Genomic DNA, 25,097 nt, shown 5'->3' on the forward strand with positions numbered 1-25,097 from the left:
TGATTCCTGTGTTCTGCTAAGTGTTAAGACGTGAATTTTTACACATTCCCTTATATCTGTGTCAGTTTGTTAATATTTCATACAGAGCTAATAAATTTTCCTTATTCTGGCAAAAACACTTCCAGGTAGCGCAGCAGATAGAGTTGGTTTAAAACTGCAAAGCAAGTTTACATTTGAAAGGGTTCATTTGGGCTTTCGGAGGAGAAATCAAAGCATTCTGTAGGAAGCGCAGGGACTGTGCCCTGAAACGGGCGCTCCTTGGGGCTGGGCTCCGCTCGGGCAGCGCCTGGAGCAGCTCCGGGACTGGGATTCCCACTGGGGCAGCAGGAGAGGCTCCGGGGCTGGAATTCCCTCTGGGGCAGCAGGAGAGGCTCCGGGGCTGGAATTCCCTCTGGGGCAGCAGGAGAGGCTCCGGGGCTGGAATTCCCTCTGGGGCAGCAGGAGAGGCTCCGGGGCTGGAATTCCCGCTGGGGCGGTGGGAGCGGCCGCCCCCGCTGCCGGAGCCTCCCCCGGCCCCGCCGAGGGCTGCAGCTGCCCGGCTGCTGTCTCCTCAGGCGCCGGGGGAGAGCCCCCACACGGATGTGTTTGCTTGTCTAAAGTCTGTGCAGTTTTTAGCAGTCTTCCAGCCTCCGGTGCGGGGTTTTGAAACTCCATCACAAGCCACCAGCAGAACATTCTGAAAAAAAAAAAAAAGCCCGGAGTGTGGCTTGTATTTATAAAAGTTATTTGTTTGCATGAGGCACATGTGCTGATACCGTGAGTCATCCATCCATTTTGCTGTGACATTTTCAAGCACAATTATGTGTAGTGGAATTTTTTTTTGGTAGCTGGCTATGTTGCCCATCTGTGAAATCATCATTCTACCGAGCACTAAAAATAGAGATGAAACTCTTGAGAGAAAATTTTGAATCTACTTAAATGACAGTTTGAAATGTGTTCCTGCAGTCAACAGTTTAAATATTTTCTATCCTAAATATGGATACTCTAAATTTAAGGTGATGTAGTCCTGCTGTCACCACTTCAATTCACCTTGCTAGCACAGTAATAAAGCTGGAAATAATTTCTGGCTGGAAACCTGGTCTGGTGCCCACCAAAGCCAAATCACTTGGGCCCCAGAGGAGCAGGACTGGCATAGACATGCAAGAGCTCTGGAAGGTGGATAACACACAGAGTGGAAAGTATTTATTAATAGCAGGGGATCCCTGGAGAAAAATGTGAGGACAATCCATGACTGTAGATCAGAGGAGAACAAGGAGAAGATGATTTTTTTTTTCATTTTTGATGGTTAGGAAATGAAGCTTTGAGATAAAGAACAACAGAATATCCAGAAACTTTTAATTGGCTATATTTTCAGTCAAAGCAAGTTGGTAAAAAGATATGGTAAACACTGAAAATAGTGAGGAACTGCAGCTAGAAGAGGGAGCTGCTGGAAGAACATAAACTGTGTTGCTGAGTAATAGCATCCTAATTGAAGCCATACAAAGCTAAAGAATCTAATTAGGCAGGAAAACACATTTCATTACATTCTTAGTAATTTGTTTTGAAAAAGTCCAACTGGATTTTAAATGTGACAGATTTCATTGTGTTCAGAGCAGATTACACTGTTTATACTTGCATATAGAGATAATGAAAAATATAGTTGCAGACTATATGTCTTTTATAGACATATATAAAATAAATGTTTAATTCAAAATCATGTTTGCAGTTGTTCCTTGCTATCTGGGTACCATTCTATGAACTTCTGCAGAGGAGATGGACAAAATAAATTGGACTTTTGTTGAGCAAAATTGGTAAGCAATACTGGAGAGCATCACCCATCTCTTTAATCCACTTGAAGCTTCAGCTCAGGCCAACAAATGAAAAGAGCATTGTCCGTGCATCCTGCTGTCTTCCCTCCTTCTTTCCCTTCTTCTCACTCCCTCTCACTCTCCCTGTCTTTGTACAAGTTTTTGCAATGAGATTTTTTTTTTCACAAAACATAGAGCGAAATCTCCAGCTAGACTGAAGTAGTCTTACTCACTTCATTTATATTCACCTTTCAAAAATTTGTATTTCTGGTGAACTTATATGCAAATGATTACATGGCAAGACCTCAGTGTGGTAGGTTTCTTGTATCTGGAATTTTTTTTTCAAGTGCTAAATAGGAGAGAAGAAAATAAAAAATTATGCTTAGTATCAGGATACTAAGCAAATTTACTAATTTGCTCATGCAAATTAGTAAAAAACCCAATGATGCAAAACCATAAAAGACTATTCTTGCAGAGGACATATAAAAATTCAGTGTTATATCCTCTTGAAAGTTCTTTTACTTATTAAATCTCAAGTGTGGATAAGGTCAGTAACTCAGACAATTAAGCCTCCCTCTTATAATTTTTATCCTATAGTGGATTAATAAATTTTAAAATCCATTTATGTACATTTTTATCTACTTTTGAGATCCAAGTTAATGGGTTTTCAGAAGTCTGTACTTTTTATATTTTTCTATGTAAACTACATCCACAATAACAATGTGCTATTTTAAGTTCTTTAAAGAGTCACCCTTACTCACAGTGACATCAGAAAGGTGATATTCACTGATCTGGCATAAACAATATAAGGACATATTTAAATTTCATCATGGTCTTTTTAAATAAAAATTTGAATTAGGTCTTCAAATTCAAACTGTAGCTCCATCATACTTTAGATGAGAAGAATGAAAATATAAATCTTTAGACAATAAGAGAGCCTGCATCTGGAAATATATACAAAATTAAAAGGAAATGTATAACATGGACAAGAATTAATCCTGCAAATCCTTGTTTGCAACACAGCCATGATTCCTTAAAATATTCCTCCCATGAATAAGGATAGTAATAGTTTAGTATATATTAGCATAGTAATAACTTCAGCTGGACTATTAGAATTAATAATGGATTAACCTGCATGAGTGAGAATCCCTCCCTTGTTAAGGATGAGGCTACTTCTGCAGCTTCCCATTTTTTATAAAATTACGTATTTGTTACGTAAGTTCCTCCCACACACACTGCAACTGGATTTGGTTTTGCTTCCTGCAATGATCTCCTTCACAGTATTGCTGTGCTCCACGAGTTCACGGTGGCTGAAGTTTTGGTTAAGCAGGTTTATCCTTCTGCACAGCACCCCGAAATTCTTAATGGGCTCTCTATGATATCCCTAAGAGTCAGTTTCTTCATCTGCCTCTTTCCCTTACACAGAATAAACCCCTGAGAAGCAGTAAATATTATCAAGAAGGGAATGATGGTAGTTTAGTTGGAAATCTGCAATAAATGTATTATGATATTAAATGTATCTAGTCCCCACTCTACCCATCTATAACATATAAATGAAATACACTGAGTGTGGTGTGGCACAGAGGGATGACAGATGAGGACATCCATATTTCTTTCTTTTCTGGACAATGGTTATTTCCATTCAAAATGTCATCACTCGTTATAGTAGCTGGGACATATTCTAAAACATCTACAGAATGCTATCCATTTCATTCAGGAGTGAGTAACCAATATCAAAGTGACAGGAAAATGAGGCAATCTTAGGGAAACAACTGGACACCAATTGCTACAAGAAGGGAAAACTGTTCAGAGAAGAATTGTTGGCCTCAGTAATTACTACTTTCATAACTAAAGACTATCAGTGTTCCTGAATACTTCCTCAAAAGTTTCTAAACAGACTTGTTTTTCCTTTTTAGCTCTAATTTTGATTTGAAAATGTAGTAGATAATTTGATCTAGCGATAAAGGGACAGTTAGCTTTTGAAATGTGCACAATTATATGCTTACGAGTTTGGACCAACTGTGAAATTTTTTTTCTCTGTTTCATGGTTTCATTGATTTTGAGGAGCATTTGGTAGCTTTCAGTACATATTGCTGTGGTGCTGTGGTCATTATAAGGACTGGGGGTTAGAAAATAGACATTGGTGAGGCCAAAATCAGGAAATTTATGAAAACATTTGCAAGGGAAGCAGTTTTTTGGGGGATATTTTTGTTAGTGTTAGACCTAGATGTGAATTTCTCAGTAGTGCCTCAGTGTTTAAATTAATGAGCCTAATTAAAAAAAATAAATATTTGGATGCTGGAGTCCAGCTTTCCCAAGATACTTCTTAGGTACTTGGGTTAAGCACTGACTCCTGCTAAGCACATGAGGTGACTTCTTCGGTGCCTGCAGTGGTTGTTAGGCAAGTAATCTTGATGTAGATACTTTTGAAAAATCTACCAAGCATTTTTGACACCTAAATATCTGACTCCTAGTTAATCTCTGGACATGTAAGGCAAGTACCTAAGTATGTTAAGACTGTTTAAACTGGAAACACCTGCACTGTGATGACACCTGTGAAGAGGGTGTGGTGCCTTCCCAAATCAACCAGACCTGCAACAGCTGAGCCAGCCAGGTCAGAAAATTGGAAATGAAGAAGCTCTGAACCCAAGGTAAAGAAGCATATGTGGAAAGCTGTTTTTTAAATCAGCCTTGCTACTATTGTTAAAAATTTTATTATTTTATTCTTTAATTAACAAAGGTAAAGCCAAAAAGGATAGGCTTTACCTACACGAGAGCTTCTTATAAAGCTACTGGCCAGGCATTCTTCGCTGGATCCCTGGAGAATATCAGCAGTATTAAGGTTTTATTGCTCTTCTTCTAATTACTGTCTGTAGATGTTATTTATTATTAATTAGATGGAGATAGTTGTGGATGAAGAATGGATGAAAGAGTGGGTAGGCACATGAATATGAAAGTGGCAGAGGAAAGGTGTAGTAGAAATAGTTTAATGGAAAACTTTTCTTAATACTTTTTGTCAGAGACAAGGGTTCACACCCACCGAGTTTGACTGTGGCTTGAAATACTCTTAAAAAATATGTGGAAATGTTCATTGCAGAGAAAACAAACTATAATTTTGAAGCATAAGTTCTATTTCAAATTGGAATTTATGTCTGTAGTTCTCACCGGACTTCATTAATCACTTTTTGTTGTGATTGAAGCGCTGCTTTGCCGTAAGGAAAGCTGTCTGTCCCGAGTTTGCTCCTTTGTGGTAGCAGCTCACGATCTCTCCAGGCACGGCGCTTCTGGGGCAGCTTCACCACCAATGAGACAAAACCTAAATGAATGTTTGAGGGTTCTGTAGTGAAGGGTAACGCCAAAATGATTTTTTTCCCAAGTCAATTTATTTATTTGGCTAAACTTTGAAGATTCTATGTTAGCTTGAAGTCAGAATGACGGCATTTCAACAGGTCAGCGGAGAGCCCGGCGTTGGGATAACTCGGGATTTTTCCTGGGGGTGAGGGCAGAGGGCGCGGGCAGGGACGGAGCGGCCGGGGAGCCCTGGGCCGCCGGGAGCGGGGACACGGTGCCCGGAGCGCGGCAGAGGGGGACGCTGAAGCCGCTGCCGCCGCGCTCGGTGCCCCGGGCGTTGTCGCTGTCCCTGCCCTGGGCAGGAGGCTGGGGAGGGACGGGGGCTCGGGCCGGGGCGAAGGCGGCGGCGGGCGCGGGTCTGTTGGCGGTGCCGGAGCTCCGGGCGAGCGGAGCGGCCCCGCGCCCCCGCCCGGCCGCAGCAGCAGGTGTCGGTGGCGGCGGCGGCGGCAGCAGCGAGGGAGTTAAAGCCCGCGGCGGCGGGAGGAGGGGGACTGCGAGCGAGAGAGCGGGCGGGCGGCGGCGGCAGCGGCGGCGGGAGGAGGGGGCCGAGGCGGAGCAGGCGGCGGCGGGAGGAGGGGGACCGGGGAGCAGGCAGCAGCGGCAGGAGGGGACCGAGGAGCCGGCGGCGGCAGCAGCAGCAGCCGGGTTGCTAGGGATGGAGAGATCCCGTGTCACCCGGATGTGAGTGTCATGTTGGCCCAAACTCTGAGGGATTTGGCAGCGGCGAAGCAGCAGCGGCAGGAGGAGGAGGAGCAGCAGCAGCCCCTCGCACGTCTCTAGTCACTACCATGGGGGTCGGGTAGCGGGTAGCGCAGGGGCAGCGCGCACCTGGCTCGGGGTGGGGTTGGGGGGCGTCTCTGCCCTTTTTTGTTTTTTCATTTTCCTCTCACACGCTGGAGAAAGTGAGCAAAATGCACCAGCAGCCGCAGCCCGAGCAGCACCCTGAAGGTAAGAGCCGGGGCGCCCACCAAGGGCAGCGGCGTGCTTGGGGCTGAGGGGAGGGTGGGGGCGGGGGAGGATTTATGAGGGATTTGGGAGTCGGGGATTGGGGGGATTAGGGAAGGGGTTGAGGATGGGGTCGGTTTGGGATGGGAAAGGAACGAGCGGCTGTGTTCGAGGAGGGACCGCGAAGGGCAGGGGATGAGGCGAAGGCGGGACAAGGTGCTGCCCTCGGCGTGTGACCAGCGTGCGAGTGCGTTTATGCGCGTCTGTCCCTTGTCCTGGGGCCATTAATATCAGCTGCGGGATGACACGGCTAGGGCTGCGTTTGCCTCATCCAGGTGTAACCGGGGCTGAACCTGCCCGGAGTTGCGGCTCCCGGGGCTGCCCCGCTCGGGGCGGGAGGGCGGCGGGGCCGAGGGCAGGGCGGCGGGCGAGATGCGCTCGGCCCCTGCCCGGCGGAGCGCACGGGGGCGAGACGCGGGGCTCCGCGCCGCTAATCCGCTCCGCCGACGGGCTCCGGCGCTGCCACGGCCCCCGCTGTTGTTTATAAATGATTCCTCCCTCCTCAATCAGCAGCAAGTTTGTGTTGCCCCCGAGGAACGCAGTCACCCGGGCTTTGTTTCCCTTTCAAGCATCCATTTAAAAAGATGATGGCTATATAGATAGATGAGTAGGTGGGTGGTTTATTTGCGCCGAGCCACGTTTCATGGCATCCCGAAGGGCAGGCGGAAGGCGGGGGAGATGGCTGTGCCATTGCATTTATATCTGGGGGAGAGAAAAAAAAAAAAAAAAAAAGAGGGGGCGGGAGGGGAAGCAGGGATGCTTTGGGAAGATGTTGGAGGCAGATGTGCCACCTTTGCCCCCGCGGCGGCTCTGCCCCCCGTGTCACCCAGCTGTTGATGCGCCGCCGCTGGCCAGCGCTCGCCGCGCCGGGGCCGCTGCCCGCGGCAGCTCCGTGGGGGCCCCGCCGTGACCCCCCCACTCCCCGCCGCCATCCCGGGGAGCCATCTTAGGGCTCCCGCGCCCCCGGAGCGGGGGCCGCCGCCGGCCTCGTCCGCGTCCACGCGCGATCGCGGCGCTCCCGTGGTCGGTGCCCCCCGTCCGGAGCAGGGGGGCTGTGCTTCCCGTGCTGCCCCTGCCTCTCCGCTGCCTGACGGGGAGCGATTTTTCCTCCCCTGCCTGGGTAGATCCGTTTCACAGTCATCTCTCCTGCCAGCCCGAATTCCCAGCACGTATATTGTGCCGTTCCTCCATTTTTTTCCCCACCCAGGCATCAAGTTTTGAATCGCACTCAGGAGCCTCTCCTTCCTACAGGTGCATGTAGGAGTAGACTGTTGCGCTAGTCAAAGAGCTCGCGAGGAAGGATCCTTGCGAGGAGGTGGTGTTTTGCCTCTTTGCTGTCATCTGCATAAAGAGCACTCGATTATTATTTGGAAGGTGCAGTTTATTTTGTACATTCTCTTGAAGAAGCAAAACCAAACACCATCCTTTTACAGAACCAGAGCTTATGCTTTTACAATGGGTCCGTGGTTGTGATTCCTTGTGCACAAGACAGCAGAGCTTTATGAGCGTGTTTATCACAGACTGTATTGGATCTTTGCTTGTGGGAGGCATCCACGCATTTTTCTGTGAGAATGCAAAGCAGGGCAAGATTTAACTTGCTTACAGAACTTCCCCCTCTACCTTGCTTCTTATTCTTAATTGAACAATGTGTAAGAATTTGGAATGACTATTCTTTTAACCAAAATAAATTGAGAGAGTAGTGAATGCGAAGGTGCTACAGCAAACTTGATCTTAAAGGGTAGGTATGGTTTAGTGAATAAACATGAGGACAGGAAGGCTTCCATCCATTTAGAGAAATACACTGTAAGTGGAAGAATCAAAATGAGAAATGTTTGTGTCTCAATACTTACATCAATCTTGAAGTTGTAAAACTGATTCCTGAGCATATATCCTACTAATTTCCTAATTGCAAATACCACAGCACAAGTGTATGCATATGTATCTGTGCATGTAATGCAAACATCACACTGCCAGGAGCTCTTAGAACAATCTTTTTGGATTACACCATTTTAGTGTAAAGCAATTATAACAGAGTACTTTTTTCTTTTGTCCCACAGAGGTGAACTATGCAAGCAGCACCAGGATCCCTCTCCCTGGTGACGGACCAGCTATTCAGTCAAACAGTTCAGCACCATCCAAGCAAACTGTTCTATCTTGGCAAGCTGCAATCGATGCTGCTAGACAAGCAAAGGCTGCCCAAAACATGAGTACCACCACAACCCAGCCTGTAGGATCTCTGTCCCAAAGAAAACGCCAGCAATATGCCAAGAGCAAAAAACAGGGTAATACATCCAATAGTCGGCCACCCCGTGCCCTTTTCTGTTTATCCCTCAACAATCCAATACGAAGAGCCTGCATTAGTCTAGTAGAATGGAAGTATCCTTTGTTGCAGTTTGCTTTTTAAATGATTTTCTTACATTTTCTGATCATATAAAGGTGATTGTTTTACAGGATCTCTTAGAGCATCACAACTTACATGTTACATCACTTGTATGTGTGGGTAACTGTCATTAATGTCAATGGGAGTTAATTTGGCTTCAGTTGCTGTTAAAGATAGTCTCTTGTGTCATATTGACACAGAATATCATTTACTGAAGTAGGCAGCTCAAAGTCAGAGGAGAGTTCATAGCTGTTCCTTTTTCCTGGGAGAAGTTGGGGGAATGTTTTCAAGCTAACATTACATTTCAGCAAATCGCTGCATTGCATTTGTTGCCTTTCCAAATAAGGAAGAATGGAGGGGAATGTATTTAGCCATCCAGTGTTAGGGAGATGGCCAAAGATGTCAACCCTATATCTTCCATATTGCAATTTGGGGTACTGCCATTAGGGCAAATGAGTCAGATGTAGAAATCTTTTTAAAAGATTGCTTTCCCAGTACTAAAAGAAGGAAAAATTTTTACTTAAGCCAAGGAAATGTTCTAAGTACACACAAGTGTCTGAAATATAATAATCTTCTGAGCTTGTACATTTTATGTCTACCACCAAACATATTTGGAAGCATGTACAGCTAGATGGGAGAGCAGAGATGCTGCCTTGTGTTCATGATGACCTGTGTGATGGGAAGAATGGCTTTTCCTTCAGTTCAATGGTTATGATGTGGAAATATGTGCATTTCTCTGCCAGAACAGATAGCGTTGGTTTGGTATATTATTTAATTACCAACACAAGCTTTGAAATAGGAAATAGTTTTGCTGGGGTATAAGGAGAAAAATGTTAGCCTATTAGCCATGGCAACATCCCTGTAATGGGAAACAGCTGTTCAAGACAGTAGATTACTGAAGTAAAACTCAATTTGTTACTATAAACAGAACAGCCAACCTGGCAATAAGAGCTGTTACTCATTTATGGGGCTGGCGTTTCTCAGTTCTTTGTACAAAATTCAATTGCAAATTAAAGATAGTGAAATGGCTTCTTCTTTCATTTAAACTGGTAGAAGTCCAACTAATTTCAGTAAATTGGCCTCTCCTTGGCTAAGGTCAGGTAAATGAAATTACTATGGATCTGGAGTGGAATAACTCAGCGAGAATTTGTCCCAGCAGCACCACATCATAAAACAAGATTGTCAGTCTTGTGATGGTATCAATTGCTCACTCCAGTCTGGAAAATGCTGTTGTAACTTTATTTTGTACACAATGTAGCAGCTGTTCTTGTTGATCTGCTTTGTAGACATAAAAGTGGCCCTCAAGGTGACAAAGTTTTAATAGGCCAGCAAGCAAAATGTAACACATCTTATAGGACATAGGGGCTTTGTAGGACTTTTTTACTCTCTATTTTTTTCTCAGGGAACTTTTTAAACTGGCAAAAATATGCTTTTGAATATATTTAGTACTCTTACCCCACTCTTTTACTAGACTCTTATGGAAACATATCCATTTGGCATCAAAAGATGCCAAAAATGGTAGCTGAGGTCCAAGTACTTCTTTTCCAAGCTCCCACAGATAGGCTCATCTCAGTGCCTCCATGTTTCTGGTCATTGAGAATAATAAAATACCTCATGAAAAGGAAAATCAATGATGACCAGAAGGATGAGCTTTATGTGTGTGAATTTTAAGAAAAGGAAGAACTTTTTTTCTGGAAGACAGAAGGTATCTCCAGGTTCCAACCAGATTCCAGCTGCTGTTTTCCAACCCTAGTATAGAAAGCAGAGTTTCAGTCCAGGCTGTTGTCAGTGTGGAAGTCTGTAGCCTCTCTCTGTGTGGCTGCCAAGCCAGCCATGATATTAATTTTTCTACTCAACTCACCTGAACTTGCATCTGGCTTGGCCAAAGCCAGGATTCAGGAGTACAACTGTCAGAGATGTGGAGTGCCTCAGAACTTTCCTGTGGCAGTTGTACAGCTTTCTAGCTCTCCTGTAAGAAAACAGTTGTGGTTTTCTGGGAGTCTTTCTAATATCCTACTACGAGCTGTATTTCCAGTGGTTTTCCTCCTTTGGACAAGTGTATGTTTATGAATCCTTTATATGAGGGGAACAGCTCCATGATTATTCCTTGCCCATTATGATGACCTGCATGTAGATTTAAGAGTGGATAATTATATTCATCTTTGGAATTTAATGTAAAGTGCTCTGTGACAGCATGAGTAATAGTTTTCACTCTTTTCAAAAGGAAGAGGACGTTGAAGGATCATTGTGATGGAAAATAATATGGTATATATAGTGCTATAACTAAAGGTGATGGAGTGTTTGTCAGAGTTATCAGTCAAAAGATTGCCTTAAAGCAAAGACTTGCTTTACCATTGTTGATGCTGGAATGGAGAACTAGACTTAAAAAGTTTGCAGATACTCGTAAGTCATGAGTTCCTTAACAAGATTTTCCAGACCATTTGACATATTTATACTACTGTCTATTTTTGCCAATTGTGTGGCCTTAGCTGTTTACATCCCATTCCCAGAAGATGATTCTAATTCAACTAATCATAATTTGGTAAGTAATCTTGAATTTTTATTTTTTGTTTGCTGTGCTTTAAACATGATTAACTGCTAGTATTTGAGATTGCACCAAATATAGGCAATTTCAGTAAAAGAAATTGTTGTATAGTGATATACAAAATGTATATGGAATTGCTTTGTGTTTTTTCCCCCCCTCAATATTAAGTGTTACTTAGTCATGTGTTCAAAATTAGGTTTTTTATCAGTAAAATTATTTGGAAAGAAATGTGCATTAATATGCTGTGTATGTCCATATATTTGTGGGGAGAAAAAGTTTTAATTGGTTTCCCTTGCTAATATTGATTACAAATGTTTACTAGTTGTTACTGTTTCTGATGCTTGATTCAGACTTGAAGGTTTACTGCCTTTCCTAGTGTACTTGTCTACTCTGTTTGCAGTTTTTAATGGTGTTATTTGGCTGTTTATTTTACTGGGTGTTTTAATTTTTAATGAGAGGATGGTGGGAGATTTTGCATTAATACATTTTAAAGTGATAGGGACATCAATGTGAATTTCAAAACAATCAGTGCTGGTATAAATGATCTTTTAAAAGAGAGATGGTATTGCAGTAAGTGGTGTGTAGAGGTGTATTTCTTTGGTTGAAAATAATATACTGTGGTTGTACTTGAAAAGATAAAATGAAAACTCATTTAAAAAAAATTCTGTAAAATTACAAAGGCTGTCACTCAAGGGTAACATTGAATTACATTGCAATGGTTTTGTTGTTTATATTAAACTCCTTCTTGAAATAGTAGAGTAGTCCTGTGCACACATAATCTGCATGTGACTCCTTGGATGGGAAAGGAAGTTCATGAAATAAAGAATTGGGTACCAAGAAGTAGATAATTTTGTATTCATTTACCTGGAAAATTAGGGTTGATACGAGGTCTTCTATTTTATGAACATGTTTGTGTAATTTGTGGTGTATATATGTTTATTTTTCTGAAACTAATTATTTTGTGCAGGTGACTATTTAAAAATTGCAATTAAGTAAATATGGACAATAAAAATTGCTGATGAAAGGCAGAATAATTCAGGTCAGTGTAAAGAAAGGGTTATGCAGCTGTGTATCCAGCCAACCAACAGACTTTCTTTTTTTCCCCTGAGAAATTCAGGGCACAAATCTTCATAGCTGTCAGTCCACCCTGAGATCTGCTAATAACTAATTTCAGAAAGCATTACGTGAAAAGGGTAAAGTAGTTACTTGTGTCAGAGGCTAATAATTTTGAAAAATGTTTCTAGCATTAGTTTTGTTAGGTTTACTGTCTGGTGTTTCTGACCCAATTTCAATTCTACAATGTGCTAATGTTTAGAAAGACAATGGACATTTTCATCCCTGTGATTTCCTTTATTTGATGTGGCCAGGCTAGTCTAAGGAATAATAATGGGTGTCTTTTTTTTTTTTTTTCTTTTAGTAAGAGATTCTTAAACCTTATCTATTTTAAGTAGAAGGGCACTTGTACCCCTCCAATTATATGTATATAAAGTTTAGTTGGCCATTAAATTATCTCAAATTCTCATTCAAATTTGCATCCTGTTTATCCTGAAGTTGAGTCATTCCACTAAGTTTGCTCAAAGAGCAGAATTTGTACTGGTCATGTATTTTGAGCTGCTGGGACAGATTGAAACTCAATAAGGGAGCACACAGACACATCCTGTGTGTTCAATCTAATAAAATAAGTAGTTCTGGAATGAGCAGCATTGGCTTTTCCTATGATTGGGGTTCTCCACCATGAGATATATTACCCAGAGGTCTGGGTCCATGTCTCTCCTCTGGTGTTTCACTGACAATTTTTCTTGGTTAGTTTGGATTCAAGTGCACTATGAGGGAATATAGCAGAAGAGCTGAGTGAGAAATCTTCAGGCTTGCTTGGGAACCTGCTGAATCCTGTGTTTCCTGCTGCTTGAGGTGCTTGTGTCAAAAAGTGCTGGAGAGAGGACTGTCTTACAGTGGGAGGGATTATTCTGTTAATAATGTTCAGACCTTTCGTCTGGTTTGTGAACAGACCAAATATTAATCATCATTGAACCTTATAGGTTTGGCAGGGTTTTGGCTCCCTGCATGCAGCCCTGAGCCCTGCACTCTGGTCTTGCTAGGAGACCCCACTTTGGCTCTAATTCAACTTCATCTTCATACATTTTAGTTGGCATACGGATGTTATATCTAGCTTGGTTCTCTCAATGTTGATGCATTAAATTGAATAGATGAATTGCTTTCCATCAGCTAGCTGAACTGGCTCCTTTTCTTAAAAATTTGTAAACAGAAAAATGAAGTGTTTATACACGTGGGGTTTTTCTATGGATGTGAAATAGACATAATTTGTAACCAGCCTCAGGAAAAAACTGGAACACTGGTAAATGGGAACTAGAAACATAAACATGTCCATTTTTTGCTGGGCTCATGAGAAGGTAAATATGTGAGTATTTGAGCAGGCCAATTGTTCATTGTTTATGATTTAAAAAGTTTGCAGTGGCAACCTCAGTGCAAGGATGTATGTGCAGAGCAGGCGTTCACTCCTCTTTGTGGTGGGAGGTCAGAGGCAGAGGCTGTATGATGGAGTTTCCAAGACTTGTAAAAGAAACCTGAGAGCATTTCTGAGTCTGTCTTTGCCTGTGGCTGAGCCACTGAACCACTGACCCTGTATCAACCACCCAAACTCTGGTTATGAGTGAGCCATGTTCTCCCTTTCCCATTAATGCTTCCATGTGTGGTGCCTAACCGACACAAAGTCACTTATATGCTGCAGTGGTAATGGCAAAATGAATTTAATAACCAAATATATAACAAACATTGTAAGAAACAGGTATATGTGTCTTAAGAGAAGTAGTAAATCAAATGCATGCTTACGTAAATTTTAAAAATAGTCTGTATCTTAGATTCATTTCCAAGAATAAATGATACCTATCTTTAATCCTAAATATCTTAAGATAAAGGTCTGTGAGAGGGTTCCAAACCCTTCCTTTTGGAACAGTAGACTATTTATAGGAAACTGATGGTGCAAGGATGGTTCCACCGTGTGTTTCTGTGTTGGTCACTTGTCTTTGATTTGCAGCTGATTGCTGATGTTTTTGTGACAGAGCCAGCAGCATGCTATGTGATCTTTATGATAATTTAGGGAAGCAAGAAAAGGTTTTTTCAGTATATTGGTGACTGAATTAAGCGGATGGTAATAATAAGCAATGATGTTGTAGAAACAGGAGTCCCTTTCATTATTTTTTTTTTAGTATGTCTTTTTGTGTTCTGAATGCTCAAGTTCTGGTTTGTGTTTGGCCTTTTGTCTGTCTCTGGGATCAAGGGTGCACTACAGTTACCTCCTTGCTCAGTGGATTCATGGTTGTACTTATCCTCTGTCAGGCTAGAGGTGTGAGTAGTGAGTGATACAAAACAATGCATTCAAACAAAGCAGAAGTCAGAATCAGATTCAGACTGGGCTGTGCTTGACCACTTGCCAAGTGTAACAGCCCTCTTCTATGGGAAATTTTGTCTAAAACACCTTGATGTGTCTTTGATGTGTGTCAGGAGAGGCAGGAGAAAGGGATCCTCTTTTCTGTATTTTAACTGGAGTAGCTCTCTCATGGCTGTGTGTATTACATGGACTGCAGTACAGGGTGATGCACTTAAGCCTGAATTCTACTTCATTAATAATGAGTCCCCAGTCACTGAATGTACTGACTCAAGTGGGCCCTGTTCTCTCCAAGCAGATGGGTGAAACTATTATGGAACTGAGAAGTTTTCTATTAGTGCAGAGCAGGGGCAATGTACTTTGGGATGAAGTCCTGCTTCATAATTTAAGGTAGTTTTTTTCATCTGCCTTCAGAAGTTTCAGGTGATCTGAACTTTTCATGCTTGATTAAGCTCTTCTTTTTGGATGTGTTTCTTGTCTGAGCTTGATAAGAAGCAGTTTCTAGCAGAAAGGGCTTCCTGTATATATGTTTTATTTCTGTTTCTGTATTTTCCTTTATTCCTCATCTGTACTATCTTATTTCCCTTCATGGCTTTTGTCTTTAACTTCCCACTCATTCCTTTCTTGTTATCTTTTGCCTCTACCCTCTGGCTTCCCTCTGTGTTTTCTCTTCTGTTTGTCCTCTGGTGTAGCATGCTTTTCTCTATCTCCTTCTCCCACCTCAATTTGTCTTCCTGGTGTCATCCTGCTGTCCCATGTTCTGTTCTGTGCTTTGCCTCCTGCTGCCTTTCCTATTGCCCAACTTGCACTGGGCTTCTTTCTTTCTTGTGTGCAGGCAGACCAGCACAATACAAGTCTGGATTTTGGCCGTGGTCAAGACATTGTTGGTTATTCTTTTTCTTTCCTTCTTTTTAATATGTAATTATGAACAGTCAGAAGAAATCTATCCATCCAGAATTGCTGTCAATGGCACCCCTGAAGTTTGAGTTGAATTTTTGCCTGCTCTGCATCTCTTGTGACTAGACCCCCAAGGTTTGGGTGGTGACACTGTTCTACTTGAGAAGAGATTGACAGCAGAGGCAGGGGTGGGACACCCAGCTGTGTAAATGACAGCAAACTGGCAAAGTCCCATGAGTAAAGAACTTGCCTCTTGTGCACAAAGGGCCCCTAATGTTAATTACAAGTCTCTGTATACCCCTGATAACAGGTTTCTTCAGCCGTGTCTGAGTGCCACAATCTATGGGGAAGCCTGAGTGAGGCCATGTGCTGGCTCAGCCTGTGCCTGGCAGAGCAGGGCAGTGCTGATGGCCCTGGATGCCTCCTCTTGATCCCAGGGGCTGGGAGAGCCTTAGTGGGGGACACTGCTAGAGAAAGGAAATATTTGTGTCCTACTTTCAGGTCAAGATTTCCTCTGTAAGTAGCTTTACATGGCTCTTTGAGTCCCTTCAGCAGGAGGAAAGCCAGTGTTGTGCCTTCAATGTAGGGCACAGCAGGAGAGTACTCTGAGAAGAACCGGTTGAACTCTTGACTTAGAGGTGTCAAGCTTCCTGTCCTTATCTCATTAGCAACTCGATGACTCATTCAGTTCTGGGGCCACATGACTAATTAATCCATCCATTGAAAGGGCTGTTAGTTTTTACCTGGCAGCCAGTTGTCCTTTATGAGGAGATTATCTGAAAATATTGTTGTAGAATTCTGAAAATTATAACCTAATTTAGTAAATAATTCTAAAGATTTTTGTTTAATTGCTAAGTTTTCAATGTTGTATCTTAGAAGGATTTCTGTGTTTATCTACTGTCTTTGCCATGTTTACTTTTTCAGCTCAAGGGTCTTTAAGGCCTGGCGCTCTTTCCACTCACTTAGAAAAATCTTCCAATCTAAATAACTTTTTGATACTGTGTTTCTGATATTTTTCTATCTTTGGATTCTTAGCTAATGTGCTCTCCTAATGTCTCTGTTAGCTGGCATAAAAGTCACCCAAGTAAACTTTTGAGGAAAGATGCAAGATAATTTGGACTCTACTGAAAATATTTCATTTTGGTTGGGAAAACATGGTAGAGACCTTATAATGACTTATGTATACTTAGCCAAGCTACCCATACTAAAGATACCAGATTAAGTTGTTGTAAGAGAAAATTAGGATAGATTAGATTATCATTATTATTCTAATCATTATGATTAGAATATCATTAGGTTTTATCTGAAAAAGAGTCAAAAGTATAGGATCTAATTGTAACTGATATACCATAGGAATTTTATATTGTGCATTGATTTAAGTCAGTGGAATATATTTACATGTCTGTGGGTGAATAGGAGGGGCCCATGAGTCATTAGCTCAATGTTAAAAAGAAAATTCTCGCACATTAAAATTAGGGGACTTGGGTCAGGTTTTTTTTTTTTGTCTATATGCAAATGCTCTGAGGAATAGTTCTGATAATGTTTTTTTTGCTATTTTTCATGTACATTGATACCATGACATGTATTTTCTTGTGCAAAACCCCATGAAATAACTATTTAACTACAAGAACAACATCTCTCTGAAAATTAATAATAAAGTTATTTCATGGTTATTAGGTGAAAGAGTGCATCAGTAACCTTTGCACATTTGCAAGAATTTCTCAATAGATGACATTTCTGCAAGGGGTTTATAAAAAATATTGTAATTTAGTACTCATCCCTGTTTTCCTATTTCAATTTCAATTCTTTGTTTAATATTACTGTCAGCCCAAAACTTCAGTAATATGCATTAACTAATTATTATGGGTTACTTTACTTTTTCAATGCAGATTTTGAATCTAGGAATTTTTTTTCCTTTGTGTTGTAATGCACACCTCTGAAAAACAGAGGAAAATTCTGAGTTAGTGATTTAGTCCCACTTTATCCTGCAGTAAGTTCTGAGCACTGTCTGTGCTGCACTACCCCAGTAGTATGGCATAGCTTTTGAATTTCTCTGGTGAATGTAATTGCATGTGTCAAGTCTGTCTCTAGCTGTGAATGAAACAGAAATTTTATTTCACTGTGGTGTAGGAAGAGGGACATTCCCAAGGGAAAGCTGTGACCGGGATGACTGGCAATTTCCAACTGGCAGAAAGGTCATTTGGGTTTGTAGAGGTGTGGGAATAGCACAGTCAAGTTCTTGTTCCTCTTTAGTTTATTTTGTGTATCCCAGTACAACTTAATCCATGCTGAAGTAGCTGGATCCTAAAATACCTGTTTGGAGTATGAGGGTATGTGAAGATCTGCAGTTTGGTGTTACACATTTCAGGTAATGACACTACAAAACTTTTTTTTTTTATGTGCAAGAGAGAGCTTCTTGGTTGTTCAGACCAGAAGGTCTTACAAAAAGATGTACTTAATCATTCCCATTTGAAAGGAAATGTTTTTTCCATGTTCAAAGTTGCAAGCTTGTTCCTGTGGGGAATTCCTACTAAGGGCTTGACTCTCCTTAAAGAGGTTTGCTGGTAGTGCACTGCTGGCAAGCTGCCTGGGGAGAGAGCATACACCAGAAAGAGTTCTTTTTCCATTATAGCCTAAAGTCAGACTCCCAAACAGAATAGTGCTGCACTGGTAGAGAAAACTGGGTTTTTTTTGTGTTTCTTTATGTGGAGGGCAGTGATTCCCACTCTTTTTCCCTTACTCCCCGCTTGATGAAGACATGCCTGTGAAATATTTAAGTATAGACTGATTGTAACAAAAGTAAACCCATTAATTTAAGAACATAGAACAATCATATTGGTTACTGTATCATTTGAGTGGTCAGTGGGGAAAGTAGTTAGGTTTAGTATTAAAATAGCTGAAATTGAAATATAAATTGAGCATTTAAGATGAGTGGGAGAAGTTTGTACTTTATATGCAAACTGTTTGAATAGAGTAAAAGTAGATTTTGAAATACTCTGAAAAACCCATGAAAAATCCTGGTGATAAAAATATTTTACTGACTTTATGTAAAGCATGTGAATTACTTGTTTACTCCAATATTGAGCATGTAAACCTAACAAAATACTAGTTTTGGTTTTCCTTGACAAAAGCTGCTATGCTAAAGGAAACCCTGAAAGTTATTTCTAGAAGTTTTACTTAAAAACTGAACACCATAGAACTGAGAAGCTTTCCTTGTTGCCACATATAAATGCCACACCAAATGCAGATTGCTATAAATATTACTTGGATTTTTTTCCATAAACCCTGTTTTAAAACTCTAGGTTATGCAGTGTATGGGTGTTTACTTTCTTTTAAAAAGAGGTTCAGATCAGGTGTATCTTAGACTTTGAGAACTGTGTTTGTTTTTATGGTTTGTGTGTCTTGAAATACCAGAGTTGGGATCCATGGTTTTGCAGTGCTGGTCAAGGATGGCTTGGTTAATCTGAGCAGAACTGGAATAATTCTGTGTGCTTTTAGAAAGCTGGTCCCTGAGTATTTCAGAAGATTCATGTAGCTGTTAAATCAACTGTAATGCAGTTTCTAATCTGGTGAGCTTTAATAACAAACTGTTTTTGGTCATGGTTAATTGAATGTGTGATTTGTTTTACTATTCATTTTGCAAGAACTCAGATTTGTTTATCCTTCTGTCATGCACCAAAACCTTTCTTTTGCAGGGCCATCTGTAAGAATAGGGCCACAAAGAAAGGTTAAATGAATACACAGTGATAGTGGGAGAATATTAATTAGGATGGAAGTGATATTTTTTTGGTCATTGTGTAATAATTTGTGATAGCATTTTCATTTAATGAATTGCAAATTGAATATCATTGTATTTCCCACCCCCCACCCCCCCTCCACTGCCTCCTTCAGAAGAGATTGAGGCTGAGTGTTGTTTCTGCTTGTAGAAGATTCACTTGGTAAAACCAATTAGCCACTTACAATTGTTTGTGATTAATTTCATAGTTATTTTTATGAAGAAAAGGGCTTTAGAGTTCCTTTTGTTTTTTGAAGATTCCTTTGATCGAACAGTGTGGTATTTCTCAGAAATGAAGGTGCTTGACTTCAGCATTTGAAGCAAACTTAATCTAAAGGTTTGAAATGTATGTTCATAATTCTGTGATTTTTCAATAAGTCAGCATGGCTGACCATGATGTATAATTTGACTTTTCAATGTTTTTAGGGATTAATTAAACTTTGAAATGATAAGCAGATTGAGTTGCATGGATTTGTTTAGTTATGAATCAAGGTTTCCCCACCCCCCCTTCTTAAAAGGCATTGTGTCGGTACATTTTTTGTTTAGATGCATGGCTAGAAGTTTGGGCAGCATCTAAGTCTGTTGCTGTTACAATTTGTTTCACCCTGATCATTATTCAAGGGCATAGAGAGCTGTTACCAGTTTGCAATCTTGTAGAATTCTACCTTTGGGTGATGCTGTCATTAAGGACCTGAATATAACTATTTGTTAGTGTAGTAAATCAGATAACACAAGCCATGGTCTCTGTGGTTTGGTAAAGGTGAAGGCACTACAGTAGACAAAGAGCCTGCAGAAGCTCAGTATTTAGTCTTCAGATTTATTTTTGTTGCAAATTTTCCAGTAATTGAGACACATCAAATATTAGTTTGAGGGAAATAGTTCAGCCAAAAGTTCACTTGCCCAATTGTTTTAGTTGTGCTTGTCTCTTGTGATACAAACCAGGTGATGTGTTTGGTTTAATCACACCTGACAGCTTATGTATGTTGTGCTGAACTACCAGCCAGCATTTCAGTAAAATCTTCTGGGAGATCCAGTGGCACAAAGGAGCCCACAGAGCTGCTTACATTTGTTCAGCATAAAGGAAATCTCTTTACAGTGTAAGAATATGAGTATGAGAAGTGTTTGTTAATAAGGTTCAGTAGTTTAATAATTATACTTTTCTGGGTTGCTGACGGTGGCTGCAGAGTGCAGCAGCCTCCAGCAAGACAGCATCTTCTGCAGCTCAGCTAATCGGACAAATGCAGCCCTTCCAAGGAACTGAGTAGCAAATACCCCAAAGCTGTATTATGTTTATCAGACATTTTGTTAGTGCAGTTTTCACTCTGTTGGATTTATTATGATGCCATTACTTATTTTTTCATGTATTCGTCCAGAATCCTTTATAACACATACCAGTGATGTGTGGCATTAATGTTATTCATCATGAAATGATATTTAAGTGATTATATGCTTATCTTCATCACAAGAATACTTAGTAGTTCAGAGTTCAAGTGACTTTATCTCATAATGTATTTCTTGCTATATATATATATTTTCTTCACATAATAATAGAAAAGGGAAAATCTAAAAGAAAGCAACCCCCAAAATTATGTCCACCTTGTATGTTTATTAAAATAAGGTCTCAAAATCTCTTGACAAGACTGACTTCAGAAAAACTAAATGAAAAATTCAGTGACAAAAAGGAACAATGTTTAGCTGAACTGTACCTACAAGTCTCAGGGTATTAAATGATGCTTCCTAGTTTGAAAGCTAGAGATGAATAGTTCCAGGCAAAAAGTCTGTGACTGGCTCTGTTGGTCCTGTTGGGGTGCCTCAGCTGCTCTCCTTCTCAAGGCACAGTGTGGACCAGAAAGCTTTTCTCCATCCTAGTACCCAGTTGAATTGTACGTAAAATATTTTACATTTTTTTCCTAAGTATAATTAAACAATCTCATTGAAGTGAAAGTCACTACACCTTGTTTTTGGCAAAGGCCATGTTGCTTTGCTGGCCAGTGCTGCAGCTGTGTCTGTGTGGTCACGGGGGCGTTGGTGCAGTCCCACCTTGAGCTGGGCACGTGTGCCATCTGCATTCCTAATGCCATAAGAAGACCTTGCCCTGAACTCAGAAAATTGCTGGAGGCTTTGCAGTCTTAACACCCACAGTTAATGCAGATTGAGCCCAGGTAGGCTGAGCATGCACAGACCTGGCCTGTCAGCACAGGTTAGGCTTGTGACTTCAGTAAAGGACTCGGTCTCCTGTTGTGGGACTGCTTCCCAATCTCTGTTTTCCCTAAGCACTGCATGGCTCAGAGTGTGTATCAGTGTGGATGAAAAATGCATGGGCTGCTGATTTAGCTTCAGCTTCTGAGAGCATCTGATTTCAACCAACTAAAGCAGAAACAAACATTTCCAAGTTATTTTTACATGACTTTTGAGAATAGGGAAAGGAACTTTGTGTTTCCTCTTTCCCCCACAGGCAGGCCACTTGTCATCCCAAAATTCAAACAATGACAGGCTGAAGGGATCAGGCTTTATTAATTTTCATGCTTACAGAACTGGTTTTTTTCTTTGAAAGGAGCACTAAACTATGTGGGCTAAGTCAACCAGTTTGGTAGTATAAGGGAAAGGGCAAGAGAACATAGGTAAGACTTTAGCCAAGAACTTCAGGGATGAGCATTGAATGTTTTAGTTTGCCCTGAAATTCTTGGTATTCTTGGACAGGATATTTATCTTTTTAAAATTTTAGTTTCCTGCCTAAAAAATAGCTTTCTGCTTTAAAAGGTTGTAGAAAGGAAAAGTAGAAGAATCCAGATATGGTAAATACGGTTTGTGTAGACAGTGGAATGACATCTAGGGAATTCTCTTAAAACAGTTACTTTGTCTTTATCTGGAAATGGTTTGGCTGACGTTCTGGTGAATGCTTTCTGGAGAAATTTGTTGTTAGAGGCTATATTTTAAATTTGAGTACGTAGAGTGTTTGGCAGCAAATTTTGGCGAAGAAAAAGTGATTGGGTAGTGGCAATATGGGAACAGAAGGAACAGCCACTGTTCCCATAGTGATGCAGTAGAAGCAGTGACATTTAGGTAAACAGCAGTAGGACAGGAAATTTGGGGGAGTTAATGTTAGATGTCTCAGAAGATACAGTAAGCTTCCAGGCAGTGCTTCATTTGTACCTGGAAATGCTAATGTTAAGCCTCTATTTGCTATATTGGTGGCAAAAGCACCCCTCAGCATTTAGTTGGGAAGTTCAGTGATTCCTTGAACAGGTGATCTGTCAATGAAGCCAAGGCAGGTCGCACCCCATTCAGCAGAGATTGCACATGACAAAAGATAGCGTGATAATTTGAGTGCTCAGAATTATGGGAGCTGTCCAGCTGGTGGGAATGGTACCACTGGAGGTTTTTTGAATTGAAAGATTCTGTCTTCAGAAATGTTTGAATACTGCATTTCATCACTTAGCAATAAAAAGATAGAATCACAATCTTGGCTTAGGTTGGAAGTGACCTTAAAGATGGTCCAGTCCCAGTGTTCCTTGCAGTAGATCAGGTTGATCAGAGCCTGTCCTTAAACACTTCCAGGGATGGAGACTAAATAGTAATGTTATCTTATTTGATGTATTGCTTTGTAAAGTACTACTACAGCCATGAAATACTTCACTGTTGTATTTCACAATCACGAAATAACGAAATGGTGCTGATTTTGCTTTTAACAGAAGCACGAAACTTCTAATGTTCTTAGTCAAACGTTTCACTTCTAGTAAATAATAAAGTTTGCATGTAGGTAATTCAGTCTTTGGATTTGGGATCTTGGGAGTTCAGAATTTTTTTTTTAGCAGATGGATATTTGTCATGTGAAGAGGACTTACTCTTTAGAAGAGATTATGAAATTTTTCAACCCGCTGTGTAAACAACATTTTTGCAGAATGGGGAAGAAAAAGTGTAAGCCCACAGAAATCTTACTTAAATCTTCAGACTATTAAAATGCAGGTGAGCATATCCATTTTATCCCACAAAGCACAAAAGTATTTTGGATCAGACTCTTGTTTCCCATATGAAATTTTGAAGAGTTTGTGTTTGAGATGTATGGCCTGTCCTATTATTAACCTGTAATCTCAGAGTATGTCAAGGACAAATTAAGGTGCCAGAGGTCCAGGTACTAAGGCTGTTTTCCACTGAGTTGATTATTAATTTCCTTCTGCCACTTTTTCTTATTTTTCACAGGAAGAAAGCTGGTAGTAGAGGCCCTAAGTTGATGTTTTCACATAATAATATACTTTTTAACCTTGATAAATAGTGGGAAGCTGATCTGTTCTTCTGAGAACTAGATCTTGAGTGATATGAACTGAAAGGTAACCTCATCAGCTATCAATGAACTTGAAGGGTTTGGGTGTCTCTCCGTGGTCATTGTGTGCACACTTACAGTCTCTGTAATTACAGAGTAGGATGCTGATGCCTGCTTCTTGCTAAACTATTAGAGAGGTCACTAATAACAGAGATGCTTTGGTTTCTTGGGCAAGGGCAGATACATGGGCTCACATTTGTCTGCAGGAGGCATTTCCTCAGCTGACAGGCAGCATTCGGAGTGCCAGGCACTCCAGTGCAGGGTCAGGGCTGAGCAGGGGGACCCTGGAACATCAACTGTTCCTGCACTGCACAACTTGGAACCCCCTTGCAGTGCCTGAAGAGTGGGAAATCTGTATATAGATTAGAACAGCACATCCTATCCTTTCTCCTCCAAAACTGAAGAGTAACCATGAAAAATAAAGTCGGTGAATTTCAAGTCCATGGTTTACTGTTCACAGAGACAGTTCAGGATTTTCCCTATCAAGCTCTGACTGTATTTTAGAAAGGAGCTGCAAAACTGCAAATGCTGCCTTGCTTTTACTTGCTGTGACTTCAGTCATGAATAGTGCATATTAGAGTCCCACTGGAATGAAAGGAAATCCTTGAAGTTGAATCCTTGGATTTGAATGTTGCTCTACAAATTTAAGTTTGTGGTGAAATATTTATTTCCCTGACAATTAAAAAGGGGTAATTAGAAGCCTTTATCTTGACTTAGAAAGGGAAGCTAAAAGGGCTTATCATTATCATTCTATCTAGAAGACAAAACTGATTTTTTAAATCCTAAAATTCTATGTCCTTATGCAAAGACCAATTTATATTTATTTCTCTTAATGTTTGAATTGATTAGAAATGACTGGTGGTGCTCTGAGACAACCCCAATTGCAGGATGAATCATCTTAATGCTACTTTTTCATGGCTGCTCATATTTTAAGTGAATGCATTTTACTTGCAGATTAGAGGTGTTAACCATGAGTACTAAAAATATAATGACTTAGCTAATGAGTGATAAACTGCTGTGGTCTTATGATCACATGAAAATACTCAACTCCCAGGGAGCAGAGAAGTTTTCAGCTTTCAGATTGTAATTAATTAAATGTTAGAATTGTTATAACTCTGAGTAGGATGCAGAGTCTCAAGGGATGGTAGATTTTTTTTAAAGCCAAGCCTAGAGTGTAGATATCATACACAGAACCTACCTTTCTAAGTACCTAGTGTTGTAATTTAAATACTGTACCTGTTTTCAAATCAGTAGCAGCTTATCTAACTTAGTATGTTGCCATATCCATCATAGATACTTTTTTTTTGCATCTAGTGAACTCTTTCCTGAGGCTAAAGACTGGAGACAAAAGGCTGTGCTTCCCAGAAACTGATTGAAGGATTCACTCATCTTTGAAAGCCTATGAATAACTACATGTTACAGCAAATTTGTACAAAAACCAGAGGCAAAAATCAGAGTGGGTTAATTTTTTTATAAATGCTATGACTTCATCGTGGAATTTGCTCTGCCAGTAGCTGTTAGGTTGATAAACATTTATGAGAATTGATTCCCTCATTTGTAAGTTAGCCATGTGTTGCGTGTATCTTCACTCCACCAAAATAGTTGGATTCTGGCACATTTTATTCTAAAG

General features: G+C 40.8%; 1 protein-coding gene across 13 annotated transcripts in view; it reads left to right on the top strand.

The window, feature by feature from the left end:
* The first annotated feature begins 5,702 nt into the window (after window positions 1-5,702).
* CACNA1D (calcium voltage-gated channel subunit alpha1 D) overlaps window positions 5,703-25,097 on the top strand; it is a 167,441-nt gene continuing 148,046 nt past the window's right edge. For 12 of the 13 annotated variants that reach the window (XM_064432540.1, XM_064432549.1, XM_064432550.1 and 9 more), the window contains exons 1-3: window positions 5,704-6,086; window positions 8,201-8,519; window positions 10,960-11,065. In XM_064432540.1, coding sequence (XP_064288610.1) covers window positions 6,050-6,086; window positions 8,201-8,519; window positions 10,960-11,065 — 462 coding nt within the window. In that variant the 5' untranslated portion in view covers window positions 5,704-6,049. Of the gene's footprint in view, window positions 6,087-8,200; window positions 8,520-10,959; window positions 11,066-25,097 lie in introns of all 13 variants that reach the window. The other variant, XM_064432547.1, reaches the window with a different exon arrangement.

This window comes from Passer domesticus, chromosome 9 (genome assembly GCF_036417665.1).
Source record: "Passer domesticus isolate bPasDom1 chromosome 9, bPasDom1.hap1, whole genome shotgun sequence".
In the NCBI taxonomy this organism is placed as follows: Eukaryota; Metazoa; Chordata; class Aves; order Passeriformes; family Passeridae; genus Passer; species Passer domesticus.